This window comes from Ornithorhynchus anatinus, chromosome 12 (genome assembly GCF_004115215.2).
Source record: "Ornithorhynchus anatinus isolate Pmale09 chromosome 12, mOrnAna1.pri.v4, whole genome shotgun sequence".
Classification (NCBI taxonomy): Eukaryota; Metazoa; Chordata; class Mammalia; order Monotremata; family Ornithorhynchidae; genus Ornithorhynchus; species Ornithorhynchus anatinus.
Window position 1 is genome coordinate 39,731,711 of NC_041739.1, and position 20,302 is coordinate 39,752,012.

The 20,302-nt window shown below is 50.1% G+C and overlaps 2 protein-coding genes across 3 annotated transcripts in view; one reads left to right on the forward strand and one right to left on the reverse strand.

Annotated features, from left to right (window-relative positions):
• The window catches only part of AIMP1 (aminoacyl tRNA synthetase complex interacting multifunctional protein 1), a 59,984-nt gene extending 56,260 nt beyond the window's left edge, over positions 1–3,724 (reverse strand). Inside the window, exon 1 of the mRNA XM_029076462.2 lies at positions 3,650–3,724. The gene's annotated coding sequence lies outside the window, so the exon portion shown is untranslated. The remainder of the gene's footprint in view (positions 1–3,649) is intronic.
• Positions 3,725–4,011: 287 nt separating this feature from the next.
• The window catches only part of TBCK (TBC1 domain containing kinase), a 229,226-nt gene continuing 212,935 nt past the window's right edge, over positions 4,012–20,302 (forward strand). The window contains exons 1-3 of one of the 2 annotated variants that reach the window (XM_029076457.1): positions 4,012–4,238; positions 11,716–11,949; positions 17,737–17,809. In XM_029076457.1, the coding sequence (XP_028932290.1) occupies positions 11,757–11,949; positions 17,737–17,809 (266 nt within the window). In that variant the 5' untranslated portion in view covers positions 4,012–4,238; positions 11,716–11,756. Of the gene's footprint in view, positions 4,239–4,290; positions 4,464–11,715; positions 11,950–17,736; positions 17,810–20,302 lie in introns of those variants that run through there. The other variant, XM_029076458.2, reaches the window with a different exon arrangement.

Here is a 20,302-nt window from a genome sequence, read left to right on the forward strand (position 1 = left end):
CCGCCGGCGGCCGGCACGGCTCTCTCTTCTGGGCCCGCCGCTCTTCTCGGGCCGCTCCCTCGCGGAGCCGAGCCACCGCCTCGGCTCGACCGTCCTCTGGCCAGAGCCGGGTCGGCCTGGGGGTTTAACCAGCGGTAGCCATCCGGGCGGGACGTCAACACCCCCCGGCCCGCCTTGCGGAAAGGCGCCGCTCTCCCCTTCCTTCCCCCCGACCATTCTCGGCCCTTCTGCCCCGCTGTGCGTGGGGATCGTCTCTGTTGCCCTCCCGTAACGATAATAATGATGATGATGATGATGGGGCTCAGTCTTCATCCCCATTTTGCAGATGGGTACGCTGAGGCCCAGAGCAGCTGAGTATTTTCCGAGGGCTCAGTACGGCGCTCCGCACACGGCGAGCGCTCAACGAACCCGACCGACTGAACGAGTGACGTGTCACCCGGAGGGAGGGCTCTCTGCGCACCAGCTGTTCCAAACTTTCGCGGATGGCCGCCCCGACCTCTAACACCGCCGGTGACTCCTACGGCACGGATCATCCTTTTGAAGTGTCACCCGGTGGCCGGCTCTCCACTGCAAAGCCTCCAGCCGCTATATATATAGATATACATCTCTCTAGAAAACGCTTCTCTCTGCCAGTTCTCCCCGAGTCGCATACAGACTCCCTTTCGTTCCCTCAGTCGTATTCATTGAGCGCTTACTGTGCGCAGAGCGCCGTACTAAGGGTTTGGAGAACACGATTCGGCAAGAGAGACGGTCCCTACCCAATAACGGACTCACAGTCTAGAAGGGGGAGACGGACAACGAAAGAACACACGCATCCATAGCCTCGATTTAGAGAGGTTTTAGATATACGTCTGTCACTAATAAAATAATAAATATGTACAAATACACACCAGTGCCGTGGGGCGGGGAGGGGGGTGGAGCAGAGGGAGGGAGTCGGGGCGACGGGGAGGGGAGGAGGAGCAGAGGGAAAGGGGGAACTCTCCTCACCCACTCTTCCCCAGCTCCCACTCTCAACTCCGATCCTAGCTGACCTAACTGAAACCTTCTCCCACCCCCGACCCGCGGCTCGGACTCAACGGAACACGTCTGGTCCGTGAGCTCGCCGGGGACGGCGTCCACCCACTCGACCGTACTGGACTCTCCCAAGTGGTCTGCACGCGAGAAGCACTCGATAAATCCTACCCGCTGACCCGGCGGCACGTCGGCCTTCCGGCTCAGACCGCGCGTCCCTTGGGGGCCGGGGGCCACGTCCGCTCCCATCAGCTTGGACCTTCTCCGGCGCCCGCCTGCGCCGGGGAGCTTCCTCCTCCTCCCGCCCCGCCGCAATCTGCCCGACTACAGCATTCGCCATCTTTCAAATCCCTCCCGACGAACCACCGCCTCCGAGATGGCTCCTTCGATTCATCTGCACGTCTCAATTCAAGTCACCCACGGCACTTACCGATTCCTGCCGTAAGCTTCTGCGTGGAATAATAATGATAATGTTGCTATTTCTTAAGCGCTTACCATGTGCAGAGCACTGTTCTGAGCGCTGGGGGAGATACAGGGGAATCAGGTCGTCCCACGTGAGGCTCACAGTTAATCCTCATTTTACAGATGAGGGAACTGAGGCCCAGAGAAGCGAAGTGACTCGCCCACAGTCACCCAGCTGCCAAGTGGCAGAGCCAGGATTCGAACCCCTGACCTCTGACTCTGAAGCTCTTTCCACTGAGCCACGCTGCTTCCCCTCGTGGCTCAGTGGAAGCACGTTAAGCGGTCTGTTATAGAACCGGGAAGGTCACCCTATCACAGCTGCCCTTCTGCTCCTAATTCTGTTCATTTTTTACGCCCGTCTTTCCCCTAAAGGTTGTAAGCTCCTTCCTTCCCTTGTAGGCTCAGTAGAGGTCATGGGTTCGAAACCCAGCTCTGCCGCCTGCTAGCTGTGTGACTCTGGGCAAGTCACTTAACTTCTCCGTGCCTCAGATGCCTCCTCTGCAAAATGGGGATGAAAACTGTGAGCCCCACGTGCGACAATCTGATCACCCTGTATCCCCCCGGCGCTTAGAACAGTGCTCTGCAGAGAGTAAGCGCTTAATAAATACCACCATTATTACTGAATCCTGCCTCTGCCACTTGTCAGCTGTGTGACTGTGGGCAAGTCACTTCACTTCTCTGTGCCTCAGTTCCCTCATCTGTAAAATGGGGATTAACCGTGAGCCTCATGTGGGCCAACCTGATTCCCCTGTGTCTACCCCAGCGCTTAGAACAGTGCTCGGCACATAGTAAGCGCTTAACAAATACCAACATTATCATCATTACCTCGCCCTTAGCGGGTGCTCGATAACTGCCTGCCGATCGCTACGACTCCCTTCCGTTTCGACGATCCCATTCAGATCCACCTGCTTTCCTCTCCCGCTTTTTGGCCCCGTCTCCTGCCCACGGTGCTAAAGTCCGACTCTCCACGTGCCGGCGCGTTCTAGCGGACGTTCGGCTTCGACGACAGCGATAACGGGACCCGTGGAAACGGTGGTGTTAAGTGTCCGCTGGGTGCACCGCCGCGTACTAAGCCGATTTGTCCATTCCAAGCGCTTAGTCCAGTGCTCTGCACATAGTACGCGCTCGATAAATACTATTGAATGAATGAATGGTGGGGGGAGGAATAAAGGATAATGAGTTTGGGCCCAATTTCCGTTGGGCAACAGGATCACGGTGCAAGTAAGGGGGAGGACAGGCCCGCGGCGGGCCGTTGGTAAGAGACCGAGAAATAAAAGGCAGACCGAAGGATGGAAAGGCAGGTAGGCAGAAAAAAGAGAAACAGAAAGCCAGAAAGACAGAGAGATAGAAAGATGGAGAAAGAGCTAAGCAGAAAAGGCAGAGATAGAAAGAGATAAGGACAGAAGGATACAGAGACAGAAAGGCAGAGATATAGGAAGAAAAGGTAGACAGAAATGAAGATAGAAAAAGACAGAGAAGTCACAATCTTAATCCCCATTTTGCAGGTAAGGGAACTGAGGCCCAGTGACCTGTCCACAGTCACACAGCTGACATGTGGCAGAGTGGGGATTCGAACCCACGACCTCTGACTCCCAAGCCCAGGCTCTTTCCGCTGAGCCACGCTGCTTCTCTCCCCTAACGCTTAAGAGTAATAACAATAATGTTGGTATTTGTAAAGGGCTTACTATGTGCCAAGCACTGTTCTAAGCGCTGGGGGAGATATAAGGGAGTCAGGTTGTCCCACCTGGGGCTCACGGTCTTTACCCCCATTTTACAGATGAGGGAACTGAGGCCCAGAGAGGTGAAGCGACTCGCCCACAGTCACACAGCAGACATGGGAGGGAGTGGGGATTCGAACCCATGACCTCCGACTCCCAAGCCCGGGCTCCTTCCGCTGAGCCACGCTGCTTCTCCCCATTTTCCAGATGAGGTCACTGAGGCCCAGAGAGGTGAAGCGACTTGCCCACGGTCAGGCAGCTGAGGAGGGGCGGAGGCGGGATTCGCACCCATGCCCCTGACTGCCAAGCCCGGGGTGTTTCCGCTGCGCCCCGCTGCTCCTCTCCCCGAGGGCCGCCCTCCCGCCGTCCCGCCGTCCCGCCCTCCCGTCCCGCCCGCGGGCCTCCGTCCCGGCCTCCCCCGCCCCTGGGGCCTCGGTCCGGGGTCGGGCCGCACTCACCCTGCCGGGCCCGGGCGCGGCGGAGGGAGAAGGCCGCGGCCCCGCGCGACTCCGGCGACGAAGGCCCCCTCCGGGCCGCCCCCCGCCGCGCCGGCCCGCGCCGCCGCCGCCGCCGCCCCGGCCCTCTGCGCCGCCCTCCTCCGGCCCGCCGTCCGGCCGGGAGCCCGCCGCGCCCCCGGCGCCCCTCCTCCCCGCCCCGCGGCGGCCCGCGGCCCGGACGGCCCCGACGGCCGAGGCGGGGGCGGCGGGGGCGGCCCGCGGCGGGGTCCTTCGGCGGCCGGCGGCGCGCGCCGATGACGGAGGCGGAAGGGCGGCCCCCACGGCGCGCCGGGGGGAGGAGGGTGGGGGGGACGACAGCCAGGGCGCATGCGCCGCCGCCCCTCCGGACGGGCACCTGCCCCGCCGGCCAAGCCGTCTGCGCCTGCGCCTCCCTGGGCCTGCAGCCTCCCTGGGCCTGCAGCCTCCCTGCCGGCGCGTGCACCCGACTGGACGTGCGCGTGTCCGGGCGGGCGCCTACCTCGGCGCGCCACCCGCCGGCGCGTGCACCTCCCTGGGCGTGTCGCCAACCTGCCTGCGCGTGCCCCTGCCTGTACGTGCGCGTGTCCGGGCGGGCGCCTACCTCGGCGCGCGACCTGCCGGTCTGTGCGTGCAAAGCGGCCTGCGCGGGCCCCTCTCGGCATGTGCACGTGTCCGTGCGTCCAAACCTGTCTGCGCGTGCAGCGTCTCCGTGCGTGCAACCCTCCTGGACGTGCACGTGTCCGTGCATCCAAGCTGCCTGCGCGTGCACCTGTCTGGACGTGCAACCTGCCTCTCTGTGCGTGCATCCTGTCCGTCTATGTGTGCACCTGTCTGCGCGTGCAGTCTCTTCGTGCGTGCAACCTGTGCGCACGTGCACATGTCCTTGCGTGCAGCCTGTCTGTGCCCGTGTCCGTGCATCCAAGCTGCCTGCGCGTGCACCTGTCTGGACGTGCAAGCCTGTCTGCGCGTGCACCTATCTATGCGTGCAAACTACCTATCTGCACTTGCACCTCTTTGCGCGTGCATCCTGTCTGCGCGTGCACCTCTTTGTGCGTGCATTTTGTCTGCATGTGCACCTCTTTGGGCGTGCATCCTGTCTGCGCGTGCACCTCTTTGGGCGTGCATCCTGTCTGCGCGTGCACCCATTTGTGCGTGCATTTTGTCTGTCTGCATGTGCACCGCTTTGCGCGTGCATCCTGTCTGCGCGTGCACCTCTTTGGGCGTGCAGCCTGTCGCCACCTACACCTATCTGGATGTGTCCGTGTCTGTGCGGGCATAATAATAATAATAATGTTGGTATTTGTTAAGCGCTTACTATGTGCCGAGCACTGTTCTAAGCGCTGGGGTAAAGACAGGGGAATCAGGTTGTCCCACGTGGGGCTCACAGTCTTAATCCCCATTTTCCAGATGAGGGAACTGAGGCACAGAGAAGTGAAGTGACTTGCCCACAGTCACACAGCTGACCAGGGGCAGAGCTGGGATTCGAACTCATGAGCCCTGACTCCAAAGCCCGTGCTCTTTCCACTGCGCCACGCTCTGTATGGGCCCGTGTCCATGTGTGCCACCTGTCTGCGTGTGCACCTGCCTGGACATGCACGTGTCTGTGCCCGCACCCTCGTGCATCTGTGTGTGCGTCCATCTGTGCCTGCCACCTGTCCGGACGTGCAGACCCATCTGTGCGTCCACCTGTCTGTGTCACCGGTCTGGACGTGCGTTCATTCGATCGGATTTACTGAGCGCCTACTCTGTGCCGAGCGCTGTATTAAGCGCACCCTGCCTGCACGTGCATTCATTCGTTCATTCAGTCGTATCTATTGAGCGCTTACTGTGGGCCGAACACTGTGATAAATGCAGTCTGTACGTGCGATCGGTCTGCGCGTGCGTTCGTTCCTTCGGTCGTATCTATTGAGCGCTACTGTGGGCAGGGCACTGCGTGAAATGCAACTTGGGTGTACATGCCCGTGCACGCACCTGGCGGCGTCCCCCGATTGGGTGACCGCAGCTAATAATAATGATGATGGTGTTTGTTGAGGCCTTCCTTTGTGCCAAGCACTGTTCTGAGCGCCGGGGGAGATTCAAGGTGCTCCGTTTGTCCCACGGTCATAATCCCCATTCTACAGGTGAGGTAACCGAGGCCCAGAGAAGTGAAGTGACTTGTCCAAAGTCACACAGCTGACAAGTGGCGGAGCCGGGATTGGAACCCATGACCTCTGACTCCCAGGCCAGTGCTCTTTCATTCATTCGGTAGTATTTATTGAGCGCTTACTAGGTGCAGAGCACTGTACTGAGCGCTTGGAATGGACAGATCGGTAAGAGATAAAGACAGTCCCTGCTTCCATTGAGCCACCACGCTTAGCGCCCGGTGCCCGGGGAGGGGACAGGGGACAGGTTGGGGGAGAGGTAGCCCAGCTTGGGGTGCAGCCCCTGTGATTGCCTCGTCCTAATAATAATAATAATATAATGGCATAAGATACTTGTTTAAGCGCTTACTATGTGCCAGGCACCGTTCTAAGCGCTGGGATGGATACAGGCACACGCGGTCGGACCCAATCCCTGGCCCACCTGGGGCTCGCAGTCTCAATCCCCATTTTACAGATGTGTCCAACCTGATTACCTTGTGTCTATCCCAGCGTTCAGAACAGTGCTTGGCCCAGCGTAAGCGCTCAATAAATACCATTATTATATGTGCGAAAGTGCTGCGAGGCTGAGGGAGGGGTGAGTAAAGCAGGCCCTGACCTGCTTCCTCTATTCACCGTCCCCGCCAGCTCCGCGGCACTTACGTACGGACCCGTAATTTATTTCTTATTAATGTCCGTCTCCCCCTCTGGACTGCGGGATCATCGTGGGCGGGGAATGCGTCCATTATAGTGTGTTGTATTTTCTCAAGCGCTTAGAACAGTGCGCTGCGCGCATTCAGCACCCGGTGAATACGACGGATAAGTCGAGCGGGCGGCGATCAACTCGGTCAAGGAGTTTGGAGGAAGACGGTGGGAGGGAGACGGGGCGGTCGAGGGAGGGTTTGTTTTTAGGAGAGGGGAGACGTCAGCATGTTTGGAAGCAGTGGAGAAAAAGCCACTGGGGCGCAAACGGTTGAAAATGGCCGTCAGGGAGGGAAGAAAGGAAGGGGGACGAGTGGTTTTTTTTTAAATTTTGATGGCGTTTGTTAAGCGCTTTACTATGTGCCAAACGCCGTTCTTAGTACGCACATGATACAAGTCGTGAAGGATCTTGGGAACTTTCAGAAAAGTTGTAGGGTGAAAACATTAGTGAATGGGATGAAACACCGGTTTTTCCTGCTACTTAGACTGGAACCCCACTTTCATCTACTCCAGGGCCTCATACAGTGCTTGACACTTAATAATAGGAATTCGAATACTTATGGTACTTGTTTAGCACTTACGATGTGCCAAGCACTGTTCTAAGCGCTGGAGGAGACACAATAATAATAATAATGTTGGTATCTGTTAAGCGCTTACTCTGTGCAGAGCACTATTCTAAGCGCTGGGGTGATAATAACAATGTTGGTATTTGTTAAGCGCTTACTCTGTGCAGAGCGCTGTTCTAAGCGCCGGGGGAGATACAGGGTCATCAGGTTGTCCCACGTGGGGCTCACGGTCTTCATCCCCATTTTCCAGATGAGGTCACGGAAGCCCAGAGAAGTGAAATGACTTGCCCAAGGTCACACAGCTGACAAGTGGCAGAGCTGGGATTCGAACCCATGACCTCTGACTCCCAAGCCCGGGCTCTTTCCACCGAGCCACGCTGCTTCGAGCCGCTGTTTCGATAAGGGGCGAAGGAATGGGGTCGGGGGGTCGGAGTGGATTTTGAGAGAAGGCAGGAGATCTGTGGAGACACTGCTGGGAAGGATGGAAGTTGAGGTGGGGAGTGGAGAGGAGTATGGGAGAGTTTAATAATGTTGGTATTTGTTAAGCGCTTACTATGTGCAGAGGACTGTTCTAAGTGCTGGGGGAGATGCAGGGTCATCAGGTTGTCCCCCGTGAGGCTCACGGTTAATCCCCATTTTACAGATGAGGTAACTGAGGCCCAGAGAAGCGAAGTGACTCGCCCACAGTCACACAGCTGACAAGTGGCAGAGCCGGGAGTCGAACCCATGCCTCTGACTCCGAGGCCCGGGCTCTTTCCACTGAGCCACGCTGCTTCTCTTTTAGGGAGATTACCCCTGTGGGCTTCAATTTGCATTCATTCAGTCATATTTAATAATAATGTTGGTATTTGTTAAGCGCTTACTATGTGCAGAGCACTGTTCTAAGCGCTGGGGTAAACACAGGGGAATCAGGTTGTCCCACGTGGGGCTCACAGTCTTAATCCCCATTTTACAGATGAGGGAACTGAGGCACAGAGAAGTTAAGTGACTTGCCCACAGTCACACAGCTGACAAGTGGCAGAGCTGGGATACTGAGCACTTACTGTGTGCGGAGCACTGTGCTTGGGAAGGTACGATTCCGCAACATAGTCCCTGCCCGCAGCGAGCTCCCAGTCTAGAGGACGGACATCAATCCGAGGAAACGGACAACTAGACGGCGAGCCCGTCGTGGCCAGGGATCGTCTCTATCTGCTGCCCAGTTGGACTTTCCAAGCGCTTAGTACAGTGTTCTGCACACGGTAAGCGCTCGATAGATAGCGTTGAACGGATAAATACATAAAATTACAGATATGTGCATAAGTGCTGTGGGGAGGGGGGAAGAGCAGAGAGAGCAAGTCAGAGTGATGCAGAAGGGATTAGGAGATGAGGAAAAGTGGGGTTTAGTCTGGGAAGGCCTCTTGGAGGAGGTGGGCTTTCAGTAAGGCTTTGAAGGGGGGGATTTGCGGAGGGAGGGCGTTCCAGGCCAGAGGCAGGAGGCGGACCGGGGGTCGGCGGCGAGACGGGCGACAACGGAGGCCCGGGGAGAAGGATAGCGGCGTTAGAGGAGCAAAGCGTGTGGGTTGGGATGTAGAAGGAGAAAAGGGAGGTGAGGTAGGAACGGGCAGGGGGATGGACAGCTTTAAAGCAAATGGTGAGGGGTTTTTGTGATATGGAGGTGGATAGGCAGCCACTGGAGATTTTGGGGGAGGGGGGTGACGTGTCTTGAGTGTTTCTGTAGAAAGATAATCCGGGGAGCGGAGTGAAGTATGGCCTGGAGCGGGCAGAGGCGGGAGGTTGGGAGGTCAGCAAGGAGGCTGTTGCAGTCGTCCAGTCGGGATAGGATGATAGCTTGTATCCACTCCGGCGCTTAAATACCACAATTATTATTATCATATTCGCCCACTGAGTCCCTGTCAGATAAAGATAAATTGTAAGCCCTCTTGAGGGAAGGGAGAAATGTCTTAATCCTCTCGTACTCTTCTTAGGACAGTGCCTAGTGATAGAATAATGACATATTTGCAGCTGAATTTTTTTTTTCCCCACCTGGTATTTAGCTGTTCCTGGAAGCGATTAACGCCAGGAGATAGGTCAAAGGGGAAAGAAAAATCATTAATGGCTCTTCATTGGAGAATGAACACTTTTGTTGTGGGTATACATATTCTTTAAAAAATTAAATACTTTGCAGGCAGACTGGAGCCCCATAAGGAAAGTGAGTTGCAAGGAGCATAAAAACCCAAAGCATTAAAATGTTTGAATCCTGAAGACTTTTATAAAACTTGAAAATCTTACTTAAGCCGTTGTTTTTCATTGAACTTTTGTTTACTGGTAGTAAAAAAGAAAGGAAACTAAAATTAAAAGTTGATTTCTTAAGAGCTTATAATTGTGCTATTTATGTTTAAAAAGAGAAGAAACACTGCAATAATTTGATGATTATCTAAAACATCCTCTTTCTTTGTGTGAGGGTCTTTGTCATGCTACATAAAGCCTTGAAAAATCAAGGACTCATAAGCAGGATCTCGTGCTTGTTCACCGAGAAACAAATCCCCTGTATTTTCGGGAACAAGTTGTTTATTGAGAATCTGTCCTATGTCCTGTTTTCTGCTGCTGTTCCCGGCTTAGTTTTTTCTTTTCCTCAGGCCTTCCTGTCTCTACTAACGCCTCAGCTGATCCTAGGCCACCCAAAACACTCTTTCCCTTAATGATTTACGTATTCTACCGTTGACATATTTCCTCCACCTATTTCTAAGTTCCTTTGTGCCTGTCTTTCCCGTTAGAGAGTAAGCCCTGTGCGGGTAAGGCTTGGGTCGTCTCTCGCTGTTGAACTCTCCCATCTGCCTAGTTCAAGGGTCTGCACATAGTGGATCCCCAATAAATATTATCGATTGATCGATTGGTCTCATAGATGACTTGCATCCTGTTGGAACATTTCTCCTGTTAAAGGCAGACTTTCCCAACTTTCCCAAACCTTTATAACTATTGACATTTTCATATTTTTAGCATTCAGATTTCTGCTCAGAAATCAAAATCAATTACATCAGTTTTTCCCGCTAATTCATCTTAATGTGTCTTAAAGTGTCTTAGCCTTCCCGCCTAAACCACAGCCCTGTGTGGAAATAGACTCATTTACTTTTCCCGTATCCAGTTCCTTTCTAGATTTTTGTTGTCCAGAACTTCCTTTTTTTTGCCCCCCACTCACTTGGAAGTTGTAATCTTTTTTAGATCTCTGGAGATTCATCCCTTTTTTTTTCATTTTGACCTCCTTGTACTTGATACCAATTACCCTGTAATACTTTTCGTCTCTCAATGGTTTTTTTAATCGTATTTGTTAAACACTTACTATATGTCAGACACTGTTCTGATTGCTGGGGTAGGTGCAAGTTAATTAATTTGGACGCAGTCCCTGTCACTTATGGAGTTCAAAGTCTTAAGTAGGAGGGAGAACAGGTATTTAATCCCCATATTCCACTGAATATCTCAACTGTCTAATCTTTTTTAAAAAACTTTAGAACACTATGAGAATGCCTGTCATCCCTCAGCTTTTCTTGTCATTTTAGAATCATCCAATCTCCTCTAATATCTTTTCCTTTTCTGTTTCAAACTTCTGACCTTTTTCCCAAATCCTAAGTCAGCTGGTGATTGCCAAGGGAGAAATGCAGTCATTTCATGCTTTTATCATTTCATAGAGTTTCTCTCTTTTGAAGCTTTTGCTAATGATCTCTTGCCTCTCAGCTCTATTTCTAGTACCATGTACCCACCCTGAAACAAACAAATCAATCTGTATTGTATGCATCAATGTCGAATTTATTCATAAAATTAAAATACTTGAAGGCCTCTTTTCTCTGCTGTGTTGGCTGGTTCATTTGCTTCTCACAGACTTCCTTCATTTAGTACAGTGCATTGTACACGTTAAGCGCTCAATAAATGATCGATGGACTGATTAAAGTTATACTGCCCCACTGTCTCTGAGTATGAAAAGGATAATTGGGGAACTTGAGGTCTTTGCTTCATAGCCCATCGTCGGAAGAAACGAGCCTTAGGGACCCTGTCTGGCAGAATTCCTCTGTAAAAACCTAATGAAAACACTAAGCCAGGTTGTAATTGAAGCTTCCGTTTGCCTTTCCCCATCCTTTATTGTGTGTGATTGATGTCCAAAGATTCTAGGTGGTTTGGGAAGAAGCAGAAGCAGCATGTTGGCAGAAGCAACGTGGCTCAGGGGAAAGAGCCCAGGCTGGGGAGTCAGAGGTCATGGGTTCTAATCCCGGCTCCAAATCTTATCTGTGTGACTTTGGGCAAGTCACTTAACTTCTCTGTGCCTCAGTTACCTCTTCTGTAAAATGGGGATTAAAACCGTGAGCCCCACGTGGGACAACCTCATCACATTGTAACTGGGCCTCAGTTCCCTCATCTGTCAAATGGGGATTAAAACTGTGAGCCTCATGAGGGACAACCTGATTACCCTGGATCTACCCCAGGGCTTAGGACAGTGCTTGGCACATAGTAAGCGCTTAACAAATACCAACATTATTGTATCTCCCCCAGCGCTTAGAACAGTGTTTCGCATGTAGTAAGCGCTTAACAAATCTCATCATCGTCATCATTATTATTATTACTATTATTAAGAAGCTGAAAGATAAAGTAATGGAGTTTTTGTTTAACATCTATTTTTGTATCTTTTGTCTTTCAGGACTGCTGCTTCTAAGTGGAGAACCCTTGAAGAGAAAAAAGATGTTTCCCCTGAAAAATGCTGAAATTGGCGCCTTTACATTCTTTGCCTCAGCTCTGCCTCATGATGTGTGTGGGAGCAATGGCCTTCCTCTTACGCCAAATTCCATCAAAATCCTCGGGCGTTTTCAAATCCTCAAGACCGTCACCCACCCAAGACTTTGTCAGTATGTGGACATTTCTAGAGGCAAACACGGTAAGCGAGATGTTGTCGCGACACCCCATCGAACAGTTCTGTGCATATGTGAGTCTTAATCTTTACTTCCCTGTCTTCAAAGAAAATCGCCTTTGGAAATCTGCAGAAGCAGCATCGCGTAAGGGATAGAGCCCAGGTCTAGGACTCAGAAGGCCACAGGTTCTAATCCCGGCTCCGCCACTTGTCTGCTGTGCGACCTTGGGCAAGTCACTTCACTTCTCTGGGCCCCAGTTCCCTCATCTGTAAAAAAGGGATTAAGGCTGTGAGCCCCATGTGAGACACATGGGCAAGTCACTTAACTTCTCTGTGCCTCAGTTACATCATCTGTATAATGGGGATTAAGACTGTGAGGCTCACGAGGGACAACCTGATTACCCTGTATCTACCCCAGCGCTTAGAACAGTGCTCGGCACATAGTAAGCGCTTAACAAATACCAACTCACATGGGGCTCAATTGTCCATTCCAAGCACTTAGTACAGTGCTCTGCACATAGTAAGCGCTCAATAAATATTATTGAATGAACGAATGAATGACAGAGACTTGTGATTACCTTATATTTACCTGAGTGCGTAGACTAGTGCTTGGCACATAATAAGTGCTTAACAAATACCACTATTATTATTATTATTGTTGTTATCATCTGGATTCTGAGCATCTGAGAACTGGTTTAATCGAGGGGCCCACTGTTGACTCGTCCAAGTTTTTCCCCAGTACATCATATTTCTTGTTGTCTTCTCTGCAAAATGGAGAGGGTGATGCTTGTCTGCTAATTCTGCTGTATTGTACTCTCCCAGTTGCTCGATACAGTGCTGTGCACATGTTAAGCGCTCAGTAACTTCATTGATTGTTTGAACGGTCAGTTGAGTTTCTTCTGATGGAAACGGAATGCGTCAATGCTGCTAATAATTAGAGTCTGATGCTGCTAGAGGGGGAAATGGTGACATTACACTATTTTGAGGAGTTGAAGTTTCCTTGAAGCCCATATTGATCACCTTCACCACCCTCTCCAACTAGTAATCGCTACTACTGTGCCCCCAGGCCCTTTGTCCTTCTTCCTTAACCATCTCGATCCCTTTCTTGTTTTCGTTCTTTCATTCTCCATCCCCATATCGCTCCTTGGAGACTTCAGCATCCATGTGGATACCTCCAGTGATCCTTCCATTGTCCACCCCCTTCACTCCTCTACTCCAGTGACCACCTGATCCACCCTGCCTCACTCACTCCCCTACCTGGGGGCACACCTGTTCATATAATCTCCACCCTCACCAATATTGAAATTCCTCTATCAGACCACTACTTCGTCACCTGCTGTCTTTCCCCTCCACTCTCCCCCACACTCTACAAATCTGTCTTTTTCTCCCCCCCCCAACACAGACGTCCGTTCTTGTGACCCCCCTCCAATATTCTACCGCCACCCTACCCCATCTGGTCTCTATACCTGTCTACCTTCTCCTGACACACCAATCGCCACGCTGAACACCACCTTCTCCACCGAACTCTACTCCCTGGCTCCCCTTCCCTCCACCGGACTCGTACGGCTAACTTGCAACCCTGGATCACCGCCACAATACAGCTCTTCCTGAGCTGTGGAGCGCCGTTGGCGGAAATCCAGATAGTCGTCTGACCTTGTCCACCTTAGATTCATTCTTATCTGCTTCATTTGGGCCCTCTCCACTGCCTGACAACAATACTTCTCCTTCCCAATTCTCTCTCACCCTCACTGCCTCCGCCACCTGTTTGAGACATTTAATTCCCTCCCTCCTCAAGCCTCCTGTCCTCCCTGCATCTCTTTCCCTTAATGACCTGGTTACATCCTTCATGGACACAATTGAAATCATCAGAGACGATCTCCCCAGATTATCCCCTGCTGCTCTCCAATGCCCCCCACCCTTTTTGACTCTCTCGGTATTCCCTGCAGTAACTCAAGATGCTGACACTTGTCAGCTGTGTGACTGTGGGCAAGTCACTTAACTTTTCTGTGCCTCCGTTACCTCATCTGTAAAATGGGGATTAACTGTGAGCCTCATGTGGGACAACCTGATGATCCTTTATCTACCCCAGCGCTTAGAATAGTGCTCTGCACATAGAAAGTGCTTAACAAGTACCAACATTATTATTATTATTAAATGCCACTTAAATTATGTTACCTTTTGCCTGAGGGAAGTGCTGCCATGGAGTGTGCAGTTATATGCTTTAATCATTTCAGTTGTATGCTGTTGGAAAATTTCTGAAACCATCCCTTTAGTGAACTATGCACGTTTCTCAGCGCTACAGTGTAATGATTCTCACTTGGGTTACCCAGTTCATGATCACAAAAGCAGTTTGGATTTTGACACCAAATTTACCACCTGCAATGTGGTTCTTGAAGTGCAGGATATTGAGGGGTTGAACATATCGTGCATTTTATTTTTTAAATCTCCCTCTCACCTAGAATTAGGATTCACATGTGGTTGGTTTTAGTAACTTTGTGATCTCACTTGTAAGGTTAGCTCAGAATTCAGGCTGTAGCTGGGTTTTTTTTAATGTTTTTTATAAGATCCGAAACGGATTCAAGATGCTGGTCTTTCCTCAGCAGATAAAAAACTCTTCATTTTGATAAAATAACCTCTGCCCTTGGAATAAGTAAGCCAGTCTAATAAAAGGAAATGTGAGGGAAATGAACCCTTTAATAAATGAAGTCAATGAGTTTTCAAAATACGGCAACTTATTCTGCTTCTAAAAGCTGGGTTCAATTTATCTCCTTTCTTCCTAGGAGTTCAGGTGCTTTAAGCAAAGAGGTCGGAGAGCAGAGTTGGTATTTATAGAGCACCTGCTCTGCACACCTTAAAGTGTTACCTAAAAAGCTAAGGACAATTTCATCTATGATGCCCTTCAGAGAGCACAATAAAAGGAAGAGTTACAGTCTTAACAGTCTAATGGGTACAGAGCTCCTTACTCAGTGAGTGCTCAGATGAAGTTAATACAGCGATAATGAAAGAAGTCGTAAAATCCCGAAAAAGTGTTTTACGGATGCTTGTTACGTTAGGAAGTCGGTGGCGTGCACTGAATGCTTTCTGTGTGCAGAGCCCTGTAGTTAAGTGCCTGGGAGGATATAATAGAGTGGGTAGACATGATCCTCGCCCACAGAGAGCTTACAATCTAGTCGGTCAGATGTATTTATTGAGCACTTACCGTGGGCAGAGCACTGTATTAAGCACTTGGGAGAGTAGAGAACCGCAATATAACAGCCCACAGTGAGCTTATAGTCTAGACCGGGAGACAGCCATTAATATAAATAAATAAAATTACAGGTCTGTGAGCCCCACGTGGGACGGCGACTGTGTCCAACCTGATTTGCTTGGGTCCACCCCAGTGCTTAGTACAGGGCTTGGCACACCGTAAGCGCTTAGCGAATACCATACTTATTATTATTAAAGGGAGCAATTCTTCCCTTGTACTGGGGAGCTTACAGTTTCCAAACATGTAGAATGGGGGCAAGTGAAATAGGGGGTAAGTTTCAACCTCCATAACGGGAGGCCCTATTCAACATCGCCCTTCAACTCTGCAGGTTCTCAGTATCTGAGAGTGGGGGTTACTGGCCGAAATTAAGTGATAATTAATTAATTGTGGTATTTGTTAAGCTCTTACTATATGCCGTGCACTGTTCTAAGCGCTGGGGTACATATGAGGTAACCACAGTCTTAATCCCCATTTTGCAGCTGAGGTAACTGAGACCCAGAGAAGTTGAGTGACTTACCCAAAGTCACATAGCTGATAAGTGGTGAGACCAGGATTAGAACCCACCTCCTCGGGCTCCCAAGCCCATGCTCCTTCCACTAAGCCACACCGTTTCTCTTAACGATATCTAAATGACGTCTTGCACCCCATTATCTTTTACCCCCATATCTTCGTCCCCCATCCTCAGCTGGAACGTGGGGTGCTCGGTGAGGGAAGGGGTGAATTGAGGGGGTGTGGGCAGTGCCAGGAATCTCAGCCTCGCCTCAAACACAGGACATCCAACAGAACTTCCTGACCCTCGGCTTTAATCTGCTCACCCCCTCCTACCTTATCTTGCTGATTTCCGACTCCAGCCCAGCTCGCACAATTTGATCCTTTAATGTGCACTTTTCTTGCTCTCCCTCCAACTCATCTTCTATCCCACCACCTTCACCTACGTCCCCCCCGACCCCCGGCCTTAGAACACCATTCCCCTTCACTTAATAATAATAATAATAATGTTGGTATTTGTTAAGCGCTTACTATGTGCCGAGCACTGTTCTAAGCGCTGGGGTAGACACAGGGGAATCAGGTTGTCCCACGTGGGGCTCACAGTCTTAATCCCCATTTTACAGATGAGGTAACTGAGGCACCGAGAAGTTAAGTGACTTGCCCAAAGTCACACAGCTGACAAGTGGTAGAGCCGGGCTTCGAACCCATGACCTCTGACTCCAAAGCCCGTGCTCTTTCCAGTGAGCCACTCTCACTTCCAAAAGTCCGCCACTCCCCCCCGACCTTCGAAACCCTCCTAAACTCAAGATATCCCGCAAGGTCTTCATCCCCCCCCTTCTGTCTCGCCTACGCACTCGGATCTGTACGGACCATGTCTGCCAACTCTGTTATATTGCTCTCTCTCAAGTGCTTAGTACAGTTCTCTGCACCCAGGAAGTAAGTGCTCAGTAAGTAAATATGATTGATCTGAAAGAGCTCGGGCTTGGGAGACAGAGGTCGTGGGTTCTAATCCCTGCTCTGTCACTTGTCAGCTGTGTGACCTTAGGCAAATCACTTCACTTCTCTGTGCCTCAGTTGCCTCATCTGTAAAATGGGGATGGAGACCATGAGCCCCATGTGGGACAACCTGATTACCTTGTATCTACCCCGGTGCTTGGCACATAGTAAGCGCTTAATACCAACATTATTCACTACATTCATTCATTCATTCAATCGAGGCTTTCCACTCACTAGCCACGGGTCAAGCTAGGAATGGAACGGACAGGCCTCTGCTTGACTCTCCCTCCCGTAGCGGAGGTGGGTAGAGGATTGGAAACTCTCCAGATGCAACCCTGAGAGGAATCACTGAGTTCCGGTCCCATCTGGGGCTTGCAGTCATAATCCCCACATTATAGATGAGGTAACTGAGGCACAGAGAAGTGAAGTGACTTGCCCAAGGTCACACAGCAGACAAGTGGAAGAACTGGGGTTAGAACCCAGGCCCATCCTTTATCCACTAGGCCTCTCTCCTCTTTAAGGAAGAGGTTAACATGAAAAATTCTCTTAGCGTTAAAACTAATTGAGGGGAATGTTGTATTATCTATATGGGATAAAGCAAACGGAGCCCTCCCTTTCCCTCTGCCCCTCCTCCCCTCCCCATCATCCCGACTCCCTCCCTCTGCTCTACCCCCTTCACCTCCCCACAGCACTTGTATATATTTGTACATATTTATTGCTCTATTTATTTTATTAACGATGTGCATTTATATATGGTTCTGTTTATTTTGAAGGCAGTGGTGCCTGTCTACTTGTTTTGTTTTGATGCCTGTCACCCCCTTCTAGACTGTGAGCCCGTTGTTGGGTAGGGATTGTCTCTATTGCCGAATCGTACTTTCCAAGCGCCTAGTACGATGCTCTGCACACAGAAAGCGCTCAAAAAATACGATCGAATGATTAAACAAGCACAACAATAGAGTAATTGTGTTAATTAACATGCACAGCTCTGTTTGGTCCGAGGGAACAACTCTTTGCATAGCTTATTCCTGAGCTCTTACAAGGCCGTATTAACTCTAACATGAAATTTGCCTTTCTTTAATCAGAGAGACTGGTGGTGGTAGCCGAACACTGTGAAAGGAATCTGGAAGACTTACTGCGAGAGAGGAAACCTGGAAGGTACTGTACAACATCAAGGCAATCACAAACACACACACACGAGGCCAGAATTGGCAAAAGAGACGGTATTTTAACTGAAAACTGCAGTTCGGCTGTTGTTTAATGACAAAATCCAGTTACAAACTTTGTATTCTAGGAAGTATAATTTACAGGCCCGTACAAGTTCAATGTTAACATTTTCCAGTGTTCAGCTATTCTAATGTATGCCTTCTCCAAACTGCTAACAAATGAGTTCTTAGGTGGGGGGCCGAGGGCGTGTGTAAGTTTGAATTCTCCATTTTAGTAGGAATAGGCTGGGAAGAGGAAATGCTAAAGTGATTCTTCCCCTCTCCCTGTTTCCCTTAAAATGTTCATTATTTTAAGAATAGTCGTCTTAGGCTTTTTTCCAGGAAATCAATCATTTTTTCATTTTTTAAATGTATTTATTGACTCCCGGGGATAGAAGCCAACAACTGACTGGCTTTTCTGTTATTTGGTTCGTTGAAGCCTTAACATTCGGTAATTGTTTATGTCGAGAAGCGGCACGGCGTAGAGGAAAGACTGCGGGCCTGGGAAGCAGAGGACCTGGGTTTTAATTCCGGCTCCTCCGCTTGTCTCCTGTGTGATCTTGGGCAAGTCACTTAACTTCTCTGTGCCTCAGTTAACTCAACTGTACAATGGGGAGTCAATAAGCGTTCACCCTCTTACTTCAACTGGGAGATCTTTGTGGGACAGGACCGACCTGATTATATTGACTCTACCCCAGGTCTCGGAACAGTGCCTGACCCATAGTAAGCACTTAACAAATACCGTTATTGGTATTATTAGTATTGTTATTATTACAGGAATGATATGGTTTGGAACGCCAAAGATAGTTTTAATTCCCTGAATTACACTTCTGCTTCTCTGAGGGGCACTTTTTTATGGTATTTGTTAAGCTCTTTCTCTGGGACACTGGTCAACATCCTGGAGTAGATACAAATCAGTCAATCAAATGGTTGCATTTGAGAGCTTACTGTGTGCAGAACCCCGAACTAAGTGCTTGGGAGAGCGCAGCAGCGAAAGAATTAGCAGACACATTCCCCGCCCATGATGAGTTTAGAGTCTAGAGGGGGAGACGGACATTAATATTAATGTTGTTATTTGTTAAGCGTTTACTATGTGCAGACCACTGTTCTAAGCACTGGGATAGACACAGGGGAATCAGGTTGTCCCACGTGGGGCTCACAGTCTTAATCCCCATTTTACAGATGCAGTAACTGAGGCACAGAGAAGTTAAGTGACTTGCCCACAGTCACACAGCTGACAAGTGGCAGAGCTGGGATTCGAACCCATGACCTCTGACTCCAAAGCCCGGGCTCTTTCCACTGAGCCATGCTGCTTCTCAATTAATTAATTCATTCATTACTTAATTCATTACATTCATTCTTAATTCATTACATTCATTACGTTCATTCATACTTAATTCATTACATAATTCATTCATACTTATTCATTAATATGAATAAGTAATTTATAATGTCATTTATAATGTCATTTAAAGACAGGTTTATAAGTGCTGTGGCACTGGGGGAACAGTGATTGGCACAGTAAGCGCTTAAATACCATCATTATTTATTATTATTATGTATTTACTCTCCTATTATAACCCAGCCCACACACTTGGCTCCTCTAATGCCAACCTACTCACCGTACCTCGACCTCATCTATCTCGCCACCGACCTCTTGCCCACATCCTGCCTCCGGCCTGGAACGCCCTCCCATTTCATGTCCGATAGTTACTCTATCCAACTTCAAAGCCCGATTGAAGGCACATCTCTTCCAAGAGGCCTTCCCTGACTAATTTTCTCTTTTCCCACTCCCTCCTCCGTCACCCAGCCCCGCGGTCCTTATGTAAATCTATTTATATTAATGTCTCTTTCCCCCTCTAGACTGTAGAGGGCAAGGAATGTGTTTGTTATTTTGTTGTTCTGTGTCTTACTCCCCTAAGCGCTTAATACAGTACTCCTAAGCACTCAAATAGTACGATGGATGGATTGATTCTCTCTGGAGAAGCAACGTAGCCTAGTGGAAAGAGCATGGGCCTGGGAGTCTGAGGACCTGGTTCCGATCCAGACTCCGCCAATTTTCTGCTGTGAGACCTTGGGCTAGTTTACTTCTCTCGCCCTCAGTTTTCTCATCTGCAAATGGGGGTTCAAAACCTGTTCAGTACCTGTGGGGGAACGGTACAGATTTACGGGGGGGAGGTGTGTGGGAGAGGAGGCAGGTGAGGAGGTTGTGGTCAGATCGAGGGATTTCAGAGTGGGTGAGATTGTACGGTGACTAGAGATGATGTTGGTGAGGAGAAAGTCACACCTTTTATTATGAGGGTCAGAAATTTCCTAGATTCCTGCCATGTGCTGATGAATATGCCAGAAGACAGTCCCTGGAAAACTAGTAGAGTCCTAGGGGTTGGAAGCAGACAGATCTTATTAAGCAGAATCTTGGGAAACCCTGCAAGCAATCAGAGATCTT